Raw genomic sequence first — 14186 nt, forward strand, 5'->3', positions numbered from 1 at the left:
TATAATTTTGTACAGCCAAAATTAGAATTTCAATTAATATAACAGTAAATGTGAATTATGGATGCGCTGTGCTTAGTTGGTAACTTAATGTTTGTTAGGCTGACAATACCTGGCCCTGCCAGGCCCTGCTTTTCCCCAACTTCACCCTTACTTCCAAATATGGTCACCTCTGGTTCCAAAAACAACAAGAGGGTGATGGCCAAAATGCCAAATTCAAGGCTTTAAAACGGTAGTACCAATTGTCCCCTTCTTTCTTACAGTCTATGATTTTAACATGTAAGCCAGACCCAGTATGCACTAGTTGGGTTTGTTTGAGTTGGATCTAGCATACTGCTGGATGGTGCAATAAACGAGTGATTAATTAGGCTGCACACACGTCTTTTCCTGAGAGCCTTCTCTCTGGATCTCTGCCCTCCTGCAGCCACAGACACACCAGAAGCTTTGTTTACTGCTGCTGCAGCTGCTGATTTATCTTCTTTCTTTTGTTCCATTCACACATTTTATCAGGACATTTTGGCGTAAAACTACTTTGTTACAGTAAAAAGTGTAATTTGGTTCTTTCACCCTGCAAATTTCTCAAAGTGTGACTCTTTTAGGCCGAATCTGCTGAACTAATGGGGGATTTCCTCATGGCTCCAGATGTTTCTTCTTTCTGGAAGATGAGACTGCAGCAATTATTGCAAGTTTCTAGTCTTCGGGAATAATGGTGACCTACTTCCTTCATCCAACATGCTAAATGGAGTATTCTCTCAGATCTGTGCTCTGTTTTCTAAGGACAGCTGAACAAAAACTACATTCAACTTTTGAATAATTTTGTTACGAAAAAGTATATAAAGTCACACACGTCTATGTTTCCTGAAACATTTGTGGTCAATGCTGCTATTTCAAAGTTAAATAAAAAGATATTCTCAGTTATGGATGTAATTTATAGTACAGTGGCAAACATTCTTGAGTCATCATTTTCTAATCTTTTGCTTTCCCTGCCTCACTAATACAAAGTTTATATTTTCGACTCCGAGCTTCGTAGAAACAGGAGATGTTTTAATAAAATATGGGAAATGTGACGGTTCACGGTTTACCGTGTGGGTTTAGGAGTGGAGCAGAGACTCAGGCACAGACTCAGACACAGGACACAAGGTGAGGTAAAAAACAAGGCTTTACTGGGCATTTAGCAGTCAAAACAGAAACAACTCCAACCGGGAGCGCGGGAAAACAAAACTGCAATAAAAAGCAAAGTCACAAAAAGCACAGTCACAAACCGTGGACCGCAGAGGGTCAACACGAAATATAACGACAGGAGAGCAAAGAGTCCACGGGCAGGGAAAAGGACAAATGATAATCTGGCAACTGGAGCAGGGCAAGCAGGGGAGTATAAGTAGGTGAGAGGTGATGAGTGGGGTTTGCAGAGGGAAAAGCCAGGTGCAGGTGATTTGGCACAGGTGGAGAGAATGAGCATGATCAGGAGAGACAAACACACACACACACACACACACACACAGCAAAACCCAACGGTGAAAGGAAAATGACTATGCACCACAGTCTGTGAAAGACGAATAATTTACAAATGAGGACATATAACCTTGATCAGCATTTTTCAGAAGCTGATTCAAAGATGGTGCACACTGCTGAGAGCAGAAACAATCAGTTATTGCAATATGTGCAGTTATGACAACACAGAAACTAAGATAGACATTTATGAAAAGCATTGGATACCAACTGATGTCTTTGGAGTAAAAAATACAAATCATCTGCCTTAAGAAATCTTATTAGCAACTTACAATTCTGTAATTAAGTTAAACAATATTTCTTGGTTAGAAAATTTGTTATATAAATTATGCAATTCTTCTGTCAATCTCAGAAGCAACTGTACTATGCCATCAAAGCAAAGGTATAGCTGAGGATGCTTCTGAGAGTCTTTGTTCACTGGTCAGACAGGATCAATGGATCAATTGCTTTAATGTGAAATACTTAGAGTGAAGCTTATAGAGGCAGATCCTGATGTCATTATGCAGTTTGTTCCGTAAGTCTAAAATGACTCATTTGTTCAATATTATGTAGTGTTTACCCATTTAATAACTGTTAGACAAATAAGCGTTAGCTATGTGACCTATGTATATTTCATAGAGTAGTCGTAGGACTACTGTGTCTTAACGTGATTGTTGGTATTTTTTGTTCTAGTATGGTAGGAATATAGAGACACTTGTTTTTTACTCTTCGTCCCATTTCCCTGAGTGATTTGAAATATACAGAAGTTAAGGAATGTGTCAACATATTTTAATTAATTTTGGTTTTATTATGGTGTTTGGCCTGTGTAGAACCAATCAGGTAACTACAACTATTTGTCTGTGCCATCCCCTTAGAGAATGAATATTAGTTATTACTCATAAAAGGTAAATAATTCAGTAAAGGGTAATAGACTGCACAAAGGGACTGTACAAGTCATTAGCCTGAAGCTAAACTGCAAAGCACAACAACTGGTATCCAAAAGAAATGAGAACAACAACTGTCCATGAGCAGTAACTGTAAAAATGATGCAATGCAAAAAACACAGCCAAACTGGCATTATTGTCGTCTGCTTCCCCACATGATTAACATTTCTTTAGCAAACATTGCTCAAAATGGGAGGCCCTTGATAATTCCCAGTGATGGGGATTATACAAAAAATTATGTGAAAGGTAAACTGTGGTGCTGCAAAATACCATCAACATTTTGCCTCTAAAAAACACAACTACAGGTTTTAATCAACTCAATATTACGATCATAAAAAACGTTTATCTAGGCAGTTGCTTGGGCATACAGTATGGCAATGGACCATTATGAAGTGAAATTCTTCAAAACACTTTGAGAATGGTACCTTTAGAGTCGATGCCTATGGCATTCCTAGCTGTGCATCGATAGACGCCAGCATCTCTTTGTGTCGGGTTCTGGATGATGAGGGAACCTTGTGGATGGAGGTACTTGTTCCCAAAAAGGCGTGGCTGCACACTGACAGCCAAGCGGGTTTTATCAGGGGTTTCCCATGCTACCTCCACTCTTGGGATCCCAGTTGCTACACAGTTTAACTGAACAGCAACTCCATGTTTAGCATAAACCACAGGGGGAGGGCCGTTTGTAATGCGAGGTGGGTATGCAATCACAATTACTGATGCAGAAAGCTGAGCGCTGCCGTACTCATTTGCCGCTCTGCACACGTAGGAACCCCGATCATAGACTGATACTTGTTGGATGGCAAGTGTTCCATTAGGTAGAACAGCATATCGTCCAGCTCTCTGTGGCCTGTTGAGGACCACCCCACTGGGTATCGTCCATGTTAGTCTGAGAGGTTCGCCACTGGTTAGACAATGAAGCAAAAATCTTTCCCCATTCACAACACTGACAGGAGAGTTATAGCTGTTGTTGATCTCAGGCTTTCTCCCCGGGGACAATGTGATCGTACGCTCCACAAGCCCTCGAGAATTACGCCCCAGACAGCGGTACATACCAGTTTCAGCAACAGAGGGGTTGCTGATGATCAAAGAGCCGTCGGGCTTGTGGAAAAACTTAGAAAACCGAGCACCGCTATGCAATGGTGTGCCATTGGGTAAGATCCAAGTAAGGTGAGGAAGTGTTGAGCCCTGAAAAGAGCAATTCAAAGTCATTGTATTCCCCACAGTCAGTGAAAGGCTATCTGTTTTGGAACCTCTAATTTGTGGACTCTCAACAACCTCTTTCACATCCAAGTTGACCACAAGCTTGACCTCTCCTCCTTCATTACGAGCGATACAAGCCAGTTGCCCCGAGTCTGTCCTCTTGGCTGACCGGATTTCCAAGGTACCATTTTGGTGAACTGTCATTCTGTTGCTGTGGTATGGTGCAGGTAGGATCACATTTCCTGGTAGTACCCACATGATGCGAGGGGTGGGAGTTCCCTTTGCCACACAGTCCACCAGCTTCCGCTGATCCTGGACTGCGGCCACCTTGATGGCGTTGGCAGTTCCTCTTATGCCGTTGATCATTGGAGATGTTACTTGGACCTCCAGCCTAATGACTTTATGGTCTTGTCCTGCATTGTTCCTGGACATGCAGGTGTAGTTACCTCCATCAAAACGCTGGACCTTTTGAACCACCAATGTTCCATCATCCAGGACCTGGTATTTGTCTAATGCAGGGGAGATCACTCTATTTGTAGGGGATATCCATGTGATGGTTGGCATTGGTTCCCCTTTGGCATTGCATCTCAGTGTGACTGTCTCACCGTAGAAAACCCTGACGAACTTTTGGTCTTTATCCTGGATTTGTGGCGGGGAAGTTGCAGCCTTGACTTTGACTCTAACCTTCATCTCATCCTTGCCAAGTTGGTTCTCAGCGTAGCAGGTGTAATCACCTTCCTCTGGCATGCCGACATGGTTGAAGTACAGCGTTCCATTGTCAAACACCACATACCTATATACAGTTGAGAGAGGGAAGGGGGGAAGGGAGATACTGATGTTTACACTTTGATGACGGTAGCTATCAGTTGAGAGTTAAATGCATTCATGTATATTTAGTAGAACATTTATGAATTCATGCAATTATGAAGATTTGGACATCACACATTGTAACTTACTTTTTTCATATACAGCACTTTTCTTACTGAAGAAACTCAGCACAATTAATAGAAATAAATCCCTTGTCAAGAACTGTATATCCACGTAATGAAAGATGGTAGTGAAGTTCTTTGCATACTGTACCAGGAACGCAAGTTCTGTATTTTTTAACAGCTGACAACAAAGGTACCATTTGATACTCTGTGAGCCTTTTTCTGTGATCAGTCAGCGATTATGTGTCAGAAAACAATGTGTTTGGTTGCCCAGCCTTGATAGAGTGAAAATACGTATTTACAGTATGTTGCATGTATCATGGCAGGAAACAATAAATCCAGTTGAAATACAAAGGAGTGTTTGTATCATAACAGCACATGCCAAAATTGGTTCTTGAAGTAATTTTCTGTGGAAGTGTAAAGAGTCATCAATCTTAGGTGGTGAGCTGCCACAGTAGCAGAGTCAGGGAACATTTTCCAATTAGTTGTATGGACATTATGTACATTTCTATTGCATGCATGCAAGGAACCCTGCTCTGTAATGCTTCCTGATGTTTCTTACATTTTTTCCCCATTAAAGCTTTTTTGGAAAGATTTTCCTAAACCAAAGCAAGGGTCAAAGGGCATGAGGTTTGATATGCTGTACAGATTGTAAATGCCCTTGAAGCTAATTTGAGATTTGAGACATTGGGCTAAATGAATTGACTTGAAATTATGTAATTTAAGAGAGCAGCTTAAACTGGTTTTCTAACAGAAATCTTTATTGCGTCAAATCTGTTCATGCTTACATTTAGACTATGAAGTGCTGAATGAAGAGATGGATGTAATAACCAATTTACAACTAATTCAGAACTTCCCAAACATCCTTTTTCTTCTTATAAAGTATTTTTTAATCATTCATGTCAAAAAACAAAAACCACAACCTCTTAACAGTTCTTTCAGTTGATTCAGCACCTCTGAATGGACCAATGGAGGTATATTTTAAACGTGAAAGTTAATTCTGAGAGTCACTATGAAGCAGCTCATACCTGCGACTGCGTCCCCCGCTGACACCATCTCTTTGTTTGACCGGGTTGACCATGCTGCCGTCCGGCAGTGCCCAGCTGATCTCTGGGTTGGGGACACCAGATGCCACACAGTCCACCTTCAGGTCCCCGCCGTACACCACCTCCTGATTGGATCTCTGCTGCTTCTGCTCGATCTTGGCCGGTCTGGTCAACATGTCGACCCGCAGCAGAACGTAGTCATCACCCATCTTGTTACGTGCCACACACAGGTAGTCACCACTGTCCTTGTCGGTCACAGAATGAATGGTGATAGTGCCATTGGGGAACACCTTTATCCTGGGGTCAAAACTGCAAAAATAATAGAAACAATAGCATTCAGAGGACATTAAATGTATGCATATATTTAAACATTTATTGCTTTAGAAAAAGGATTCATTTGCATGTACATTTGTTACCTGTACTGAGCATCCACCAGCTTCTTAGAGGGTGTCCTCCAGATGATCCGGGGCTCCGGCCCTCCTGTTGCCACACAGTTGAGCATCAGCCTCCCCCCATAGATCACATCTGTTCTCTGGGGGGACGACAAGGTGATACTGGCCTTGGCAGAGTTCGGATTCCTCCTTGTGTTCAAGATCACTGATCTCTTGCTGGATGCCACCATGTTACTGGCTGAACACTCATATCTCCCAGCATTTCCCTGGCCCAATCCCCATATGTACAGGGTCCCATTGGGAAAGACAATGAGGTTGCGTCCAGTAACAAACTGGGAAGCAGTGAGCTGCACTCCATCAGGTGTGATCCAAGTGATGACTGACTGAGGGGCCCCTGTTGCAGTGCAGTGGATGTAGGCGGGGCTGCCCTCTGGGAGGGTGATGTTCTCATGTTGTGCCTGCTGAATCACAGGTGGCAACATGGAGACATAAAGGCGGACTGAGACTGAGTCGGCCCCAGCTGCACTGCTGCCAATGCACTTATAAATCCCCCTGTCTGTGTATGTGGCCTGGCTTATCTGGAGTGTTCCGTTACTAAAGACGGCCACATGCTGCTGAGGGGCAACACCAAGTGGGGAAGCAGCTACGTGGACATGGTTAGGGAGCACCCATGTGACTCGAGGCATAGGGTGACCCTCCACTTTACACCCCAACTTGACTTTGTCACCGAGGTGCACAGGGATGTCTCTGTGCCGAGGCTGGAGGATCCGCGGATGCTGAGACAGGACCACAAGGTCGACCACCAACTTGTCTGTGCCGTACTGGTTCTGGACTGTGCAAAGGTACTGGCCCTCGTCCAAGGGATGTGTGTTCCTGATGATTAATGTACCATTTGGATGGACCTCAAACCTCTGGACCCTGGTGTTCTGAGCAATACTCGCCCCTGCATGAATGGAAAGACAGCAATTGTAAAAAAGACAGTGTTCTCTCAGACATATTATAAATATAAGGTGAAGAATTATTTAATGTTGAAAAAGACAAAAAACAATATAGTGTAGATGAAATGGGTGTATTATTTGCAGGCTGTGCAAAAAGACAATACATTTGTGTGGGTGCCATATCTCACAAACAAATAGATAGATAGATAGATATAAACTTCATTCATCCCCAGGGGGAAATTAGATAAAAATTAACCATGTTCAAGGGAATACTTCATTTGCCAAAACCATAATTTGTCCCTCACCGAAAACGTTGCACAGATATTGTAGAAAAACATCCTAAAAATCTCCTGAAATGCACTGAACTTAATTTGGGATTTGTCAGCATTAAAGCAATATCAATATTCTGGTAATAGGTTTGATCACCACCTTTTTTTTTCCAAAAACTGCAGTTTCGAGCCACATAAAGCTGGCTCGAAAAACAAGTTAATCCCCATACACATCTGCATAAAGTAGCCCGGCTTCCTCCAATTTTTAACAAAGGGGCTTGGAACAAAAAATGAGAAGTTGTTCATGTGTGAACATTGTGTTGTGCTGTACATATTAAAAACACATCTTCACTGATGATGAATGTCTAACCATATTGAAAAACAAGGTGTCTGCACTTTTATCTAATTTGACCTTGTTTTATTATTATAATTATTACTATTACTACTAACAATAATGATGATTAATAATTTACATTACTTATGCATATTCTGGGCCAAACTATGTGATTACACTGATTTCATCTTTATTTTTTTCCATTTCCCATAGTGTTTGTAAAGAAGCTTGACCTGGTGTACATAAAATACTGAGTCGTTAGGTGGTTAAGTAATACATACCACTAGCAACTTTAGTCCATGACAGGAAGGGCATTGGCTCACCCTCGGCCCCACAGGGAAGCTGAGCATCTGTTTCAGCGTCCACAGTGAAAGTCTGGAAATTGCTGTTAGTTATTCTTGGCTTCCCTCTTGGAATAGATCCTTTTCCAGGGAGCTGGTGCCTTTTGGACACATCCTGAGTGCTTGTTGGAAGTCCCTCTCTGAATGGATCGGTTTGAATTGCAGCAATTGTTGGGGCTGGGGTGGCAGTCGGTTTGATTGACTGCCTGCTGGTCAATTTTAGGGCTGGGGAAGTTGGATTTGTACTAATAAATAGAGCCAGCTTGTTGTCAGTTGACTGGGTTGCAGGACGAAAGTCTGATGTTCTCCTAGACGCTGATGTGATGGGTTGTGTTCGTTGGTCTTGACCGTAGTTGTCTGGAATTATGTTGATCGTGGGAGCCTCCTGAGTGATGGCCCTAAATGAAAGGCCCATTTTGGCTTCTGTGGAAGATGTTTTGGGTAACGTGACATGCGACGCCGCTCTAGATGGGGTCACAGCATCAGGCCTTGATGAAGAAGCAGAGATAGTTGTTGTTCTGATGATACTTGTCAAAGGAGCATCAAAGTTATTTCCTGCATTCACAGGTCTTTCAGGTAGTGTAGGTTTCTTTGTGGTAACCTCTTCCGTGTCCAAATCACCCCCAAGAGGCACGCTCAGTGTCGTAATCAAGCCACTTGAAGTGTAACCAGAGGTTGTCTTGATTTCATGCTCGATCAAGGAAGCAGCTGAGGCAAATGGGGATGGCAGCAGTGAAAAATGAATGTCAGTCTCTTTCAAAAGCATTCTGTCACCTTTTTCCGTGGGTGTGTATTGATAGTCTGATTCATTCTGCCCGACATCTGTTAGCAATTGCGTTAGAGTGTGAAAATCCCCAGAGTGTGGCAGAGGTCCAAGGTCTCCTGTAGCGCTAACCTGTTGTGTCTCCTCTAAGGGTTTAACAGGTGGAAGAGAGCTGCCCGTAGACCTCTGCTGAGTGATTAATGTGATTTTATCCAAGCGCTCAGGAGGAGATGCACTTTCTGAGATTTTCAGGGTTGTTTGAGAACTTGTCTTTCCGTGACCTACTTCTGGAGAGGCTGTTGGAAATGATGGTGATGTGGTTTTCAATAGTGGTTTGGCTGTGGGTTGATGGCTGTCGTTTGTTTCGGAGGGAGAAGCTGGAAGTGAGGAGAGTTTTCTGGCTGCCTCATCGTCATGCCTTAAGACTGTGCTTTCTTCATGACTCAGTATGCCTGATGACGCTGCTTGGCTGCCGCTGAATGGAACAGTGGTATTGAAATTGGCTGTTTTAACTTCTAATGGGTCTATTTTTAGCTGTGTGGAGGCAGTGGTCCTGAGTGTTGCTAAGGGAGCATTTGCAGGCGTGGTGGCAATAAACTGGGTGGGTTTAATCAGCTTTTGTTTCCTTTTGTTTGGATTTCTCAGACGACCCCCATTCCTTCTCCTGGAGTTAGGTTGTCGAATGCGTGAGGGGACTCGTCCTTCAGACCCCCTCCTTCTTGTAGTGGTGGGTACTAGTGTAGTTGTTGGAGGTACTTGTGTGAGCATTGCTTGAGATTGCAAATCATCAAGTGTTGTATCCTTTGGATGAGTACGCAACTGTGATGTTGTGGCAGTCACACTAAGATATTTTCCATTTTCCTCTTGGCTTGTTTTTGATTCATTGAGGTCGACCGAAGGGATAATTTGACTTCCCCTTGAAGACAGTTCTCTTTCATTAATAGAGTTGGCACCAACATTCGGTCTGTCCATATTCTCTCCTCTCTCCGAGGCCTTGGATGCATCAGCTGTTTTGACTCCATTAACATCTGTATTTGTGCTTTGGCTTTCTTTTAGAGAAAATGTACTGCTGCTTGCAGTGTTTGTGTTGGCCTGCCAGAAAGTGACATTGTGTAGGGGAACAGATGTGGTCTGCTGTGGGAGGAAAAATACACTGTTTGAAGTTGTGTGTATATCCAAATTTGTATCTTGGACTGTGTGCTGTGCATTGTATGGAGTCTGTGTTGTGTGTGGATCTGCTGCAACATGTAGGCTTTGTGTGTGCTGACTGTTTGATGTCATTTCGCGTGCATTATGTGTGGTGTAGCTGTTAGATGTCAAGTCTGTGCCTTGACTTTCTGTATTATGTTCATTCGTTTTCATTTGTCTATATTGTGTTGGAGTGAGTGGTGTTGTAAAGTAATCGTGGCCCTGCACAGTCATGCCATCTGAAGATCCCTCAATAGTAACTTGTGACTGTGTTGCTTTCTCTGTCTGTTTCCTCTCTGTTGTATGCTGAACTGGGAGTGGTGTCACAGTATTGTGAGCATTTCGATCCCTAATCTTAGCCAAAATATCAGCCCATTTCTCTGGGTCTATTTTACTCTTTGACATATTAATCTTCCTCCTGCTGTCAACTGTGTTCTTCCTGTCTTCAACATGTGATCCTGTTGGTTTTTGAAGCACCAGCGGCCTCCGCCACCTATTCCTCGATGGATGGACGCCCCTCCTGCCAGGGGCCACAATTCCTGGAATTCTCTTCCTCACAGGATCCAAGCGGCTCATTGGAGCCCCCACCTGAGTAACCTCAATGTCCCCTGATGCCTCCTCTGCATCCTCTATGGGGACTTTAATCTGAGTGTTCACCCCTGACACTGACTGAGGTCTTGTTGGCAACTTCCTCAAAGGCCTTATAAGCCCTTTGCGCCGGACAAAAGTGATTTTTGTAGCCAGTGTATCCACACCATGAGGATTAATGGCGATGCATTTATAATAGCCACTGTCCAATAGCTGAGTCTGTGGGATATGTAGTGTGCCATTGGAATAGACCAAAGCTCTAGAGGAGTTAGCTTGGAAACTAACTATGTTGCTGTTCGGTAGAATCCAGTTAATTTCAGCATCAGGAGAACCAGATGCTGTGCAAGGCAGGGAAATAGGGTTGCCAGCAAATCCCTCGATAGGTGTAATTGAGGTGTCCTCCCCTGGGGGAGGGCTAGAGGATTCCTGCACTGTCAGATGGAATGGCATGACAGCAAGGTCTCCATCAACCTTTGCAATACAGTAGTAAATTCCAGTGTCAGCGTGGCTGACAGCTTTAATGACCAGCCGTCCATTGCTGGACAGAGACACCCTGTTGTCTGGACTGTTGTATGGTGCCTCCACCGTAGAGCCGTCTGGCAAGATCCAGTGTATGACTGGTTGGCCAGAACTGTGCACGTTGCAGTACATTTGACTCGGATTTCCCAGGATAACACCCAACACTGTGCTGGTCGTGTTTATTGATTCAATCATGACCCATGTCCTCCTCTCTCTGCGCACAAGCTCTGTCTCAACTGTCTCCGAGAAGTCCGTGCTCAGGATCAATTTGACCATCTTGGCTGATGATTGAAGTCTGTTCAGCTGAAGGTTTGCAGAAGTCTGCATCAGCCATGCCGGCTGGGCCATCATATTAACTTTAACACCTGTGTAGTACTGGGCATCCTTCTCAGAGTCCTGTCTGTACACATAGATTGGATTTGGCTGACTTCTGAGCATAATCCCCCTTTGCAAGTGGGCTGGCACATTACTGTAGTATGCGATGAGCCTCCACAGATGCTCATACTTTTCTCTGTCGACAGGGCATTCAAGATCCACAGACACAGTGATGTTGGAGGCCAGCTGGAGCTGGTTGACCTGCTCCCAGTTGATCTTGGTAAGCACTCTTGGTTCGCCAATACCACACTCCAGATCCACCTCATTCCCATGTTCGTCGGACAGGCCCAGGGAAATGTTCCCAAATGATTCCCTGAAGTCCTCTATGGTCATGACCTCACTCTCGACGTCAACAGGTGGGGAAGTCCTGTGAGGAGAACTGATGACGGGGCTGCTGCACACCAGGTTCTCCAGAGCCTGAAGCTCTTTCCTCTGGAGGTGCCTGGGAGAGGAGCACATGGGACACAGCTGGCCACCGGGAAGGGCCCTGTCCTTTTTACATTTCAAGACACCTGGAGACAAAAAACACAAAGCTGTCAAATAAGACCTTGAATTGGATTAACCTTGGATTAACATCTTTGAATGTTCCAATCTATAAAAAATTGTAGATAATGTATCAGGTCACTAGTCTTTAAAAGCTCAACAATAAGGACTTCCTGCTGAAAGAGTGTGGAAAAGAAAAACGCCACTTTTTGCCCAATCAGGCTTTACTCTGTAAATAAAGGTCTAAATCAAATTGCAGTGTGGAAATTAAAAGTCTGACCTGGAGATGTTTTATCCCATTCATGGAGCCACCTCATGTTGCAGTCGCATATCCACGAGTTCCCATGGAGGTACAGGTTCTCCAGCTGTGGCATGGTCGCCACCAGCCTGGAGGGCAGTGATGTCAGCATGTTGTCTGACAGATAGAGGTGCCTCAGAGTGGAGACGTGGAAGTGGCCCATCAGGGTGAAGGTGGTGAAGGTGGCTGGGTGCAGCTGCTGAAGCCGGTTGCCTTCCAGCTGTAGCAGCCGCAGGGAGGTGAGGCCCTGGAAGGTGTCTGGGTGGATGAACTCCAGTCGGTTGTGGTCCAGGTGTAACCTGGCCAAGGCCCTGAGACCCTGAAGGGTGTGTCTGTTGATCTCCTTCAGCTTGTTGTAGCTCATCTTCAACATCTAAACCAACGAGCAACAAGGAGAAAGAAAATCATCATGAGTAATGATGACATTATGATCCCACATTTTCCTCAGATGAGACACGTTATGCTGAACGGATGACAGATCTTCAACCACACATTTGGATATTTAATGTGCTGATGCAGACATATTTTTTATGAACTTAATATAGCAACAGTGATCCATCATTGTGGTTCAGTGTCTTGCTCAAGGGCAGCCACTATTCATTCATGCATTCTTTCTTTCCAAGGTAATATTTTCATTGTGTGTTCAGCCGGTGTACCTGCAGTGAAGTAAGATCCTTGAACACTCCGTGGGGTAGACTGTGGATGTCGTTCCCGTGGACCATCAGAAGCTCCAGCTTCCTCAGACCAGCCAGCGATTTGTCTGTAATCTTATTAATACTGTTGAACCTGAAACAACAACACCAAGGCGGGCGGTAAAATAAACATTAAACCCATTCATGAGAAACACTACATGAACCTGGGCACTGATATGGCATAACGTTAAATCTCTTTATTATACTGCATTACTGCATTAAGAGTGTAATCCAATCACTGACAGTGGAGCAAAATAACAGGCATGCCAAGTCAATGCTGAGGATGCAAAAAGGACTGACCCCAGATTCATGCGTTCCACGTCTCTGGATACAGCAGCTGGGATGGTGATGAGGGAGCGGAAGGTGCAGTGGAGCTCAGTGGGCTGGGGGCAGGAGCAGGGTCGGGGGCAGGGGGCCGAGGCAACAGGGGGCAAGATCATCAGCACCAGCAGAGTGTGGAGGACGCACACGGCAGGGGGGTCCATCTTCATTCAACAGAGGAGCAGCTGCCCGTGTAATAACTACAGTAACAATATTGTGTTATCAACACATGACACGTTTTTATTATATTCTTCTTCATTATTATTATTATTATTTTAGCGTTTTAAAAATACTTTTCAAGGAAAGAAATGCGACAGAAAATGTAAAAACTGTTTCACATTCACGATTCTTGTGAAAATAAAACTGGACTGGAATAAAACAATCCCAGATAACAGTCAGAATCCGTCGGAGTTCAAATTTAATTTGCTGGCGCGCTGATCCGAGTTTGGCTCAAGTTTCGTGGGTGACTCTCTGCCTCCATCACCGCATGGATGGATGAACTGCAGCGGGAGACGCACTCTGCTGCAGCGGTGGTTTCAGCCAAAGTGCTCCCTAAATATTTAATAACTTCAGCTCAAATCATTGTAAGGAAATATAAATGCTTTTACCTCAAAATCGTGATAGCCTCTCTCTAGGGAACTCCTCATATTCCATTTCAACGTGGTTGAAGTCCAGAAACCGCAGAGTCGGATTAAAACTGGAAAAACCCCCGAAAACTTCTAAGAGGCAATAACCAAAGTTTGTGTTGTAAACTGTGAAAATCTGCACAGAACAGAAACTGAGCACAGACTGTAATATAAAATCCTTGGGGGGAACGTTTTTTTGTCTTTCTCCTGCTCTGTGGAACTCCAGTAAGGAATGAGTGAAGGAGTTTCTCCGGCGCGCACGGCGGAGACGCAACGGGAGGAGCCAGAAGTTTTTCGGGAGGACAGAAGAGGTTGGAAAGAGTTATATGATACTGCTATACAGCCGAACACACACTTATGATACTGAGAGTGAGAATGATTGGTTAGCGGTGCTGTGACATATTGCATGAGTCATACCGAAACAATAATAAATTAGATTGGTTAAAAAACTGTCA

General features: G+C 44.1%; 1 protein-coding gene across 1 annotated transcript; it reads right to left on the minus strand.

Moving 5' to 3' along the window:
- Positions 1-1147: 1147 nt before the first annotated feature.
- On the minus strand, positions 1148-13967 carry mxra5a (matrix-remodelling associated 5a). The gene is made up of 8 exons (XM_031852412.1): positions 13714-13967; positions 13085-13305; positions 12749-12878; positions 12075-12465; positions 7819-11823; positions 6021-6939; positions 5587-5913; positions 1148-4422 (listed from the first exon to the last, which is right to left on the minus strand). Exons 2-8 carry the CDS (start codon positions 13273-13275, stop codon positions 2832-2834), a joined length of 7554 nt encoding a protein of 2517 aa, XP_031708272.1. The 5' UTR covers positions 13276-13305; positions 13714-13967; the 3' UTR covers positions 1148-2831.
- Positions 13968-14186: the final 219 nt, after the last annotated feature.

Source organism: Anarrhichthys ocellatus, unplaced genomic scaffold (assembly GCF_004355925.1).
Source record: "Anarrhichthys ocellatus isolate YVR2014 unplaced genomic scaffold, GSC_Weel_1.0 scaffold12, whole genome shotgun sequence".
NCBI lineage: Eukaryota > Metazoa > Chordata > Actinopteri > Perciformes > Anarhichadidae > Anarrhichthys > Anarrhichthys ocellatus.

Coding starts and splice junctions, on each gene's coding strand:
- mxra5a (XM_031852412.1), bottom strand. CDS start 13,275: ATGAAGATGGACCCCCCTGCCGTGTGCGTCCTCCACACTCTGCTGGTG. Junction 11,824..12,074: donor ATGGGATAAAACATCTCCAG/GTCAGACTTTTA, acceptor TTTTGTCTCCAG/GTGTCTTGAAATGTAAAAAG. Junction 5,914..6,020: donor CTGGTGGATGCTCAGTACAG/GTAACAAATGTA, acceptor TTATTTTTGCAG/TTTTGACCCCAGGATAAAGG.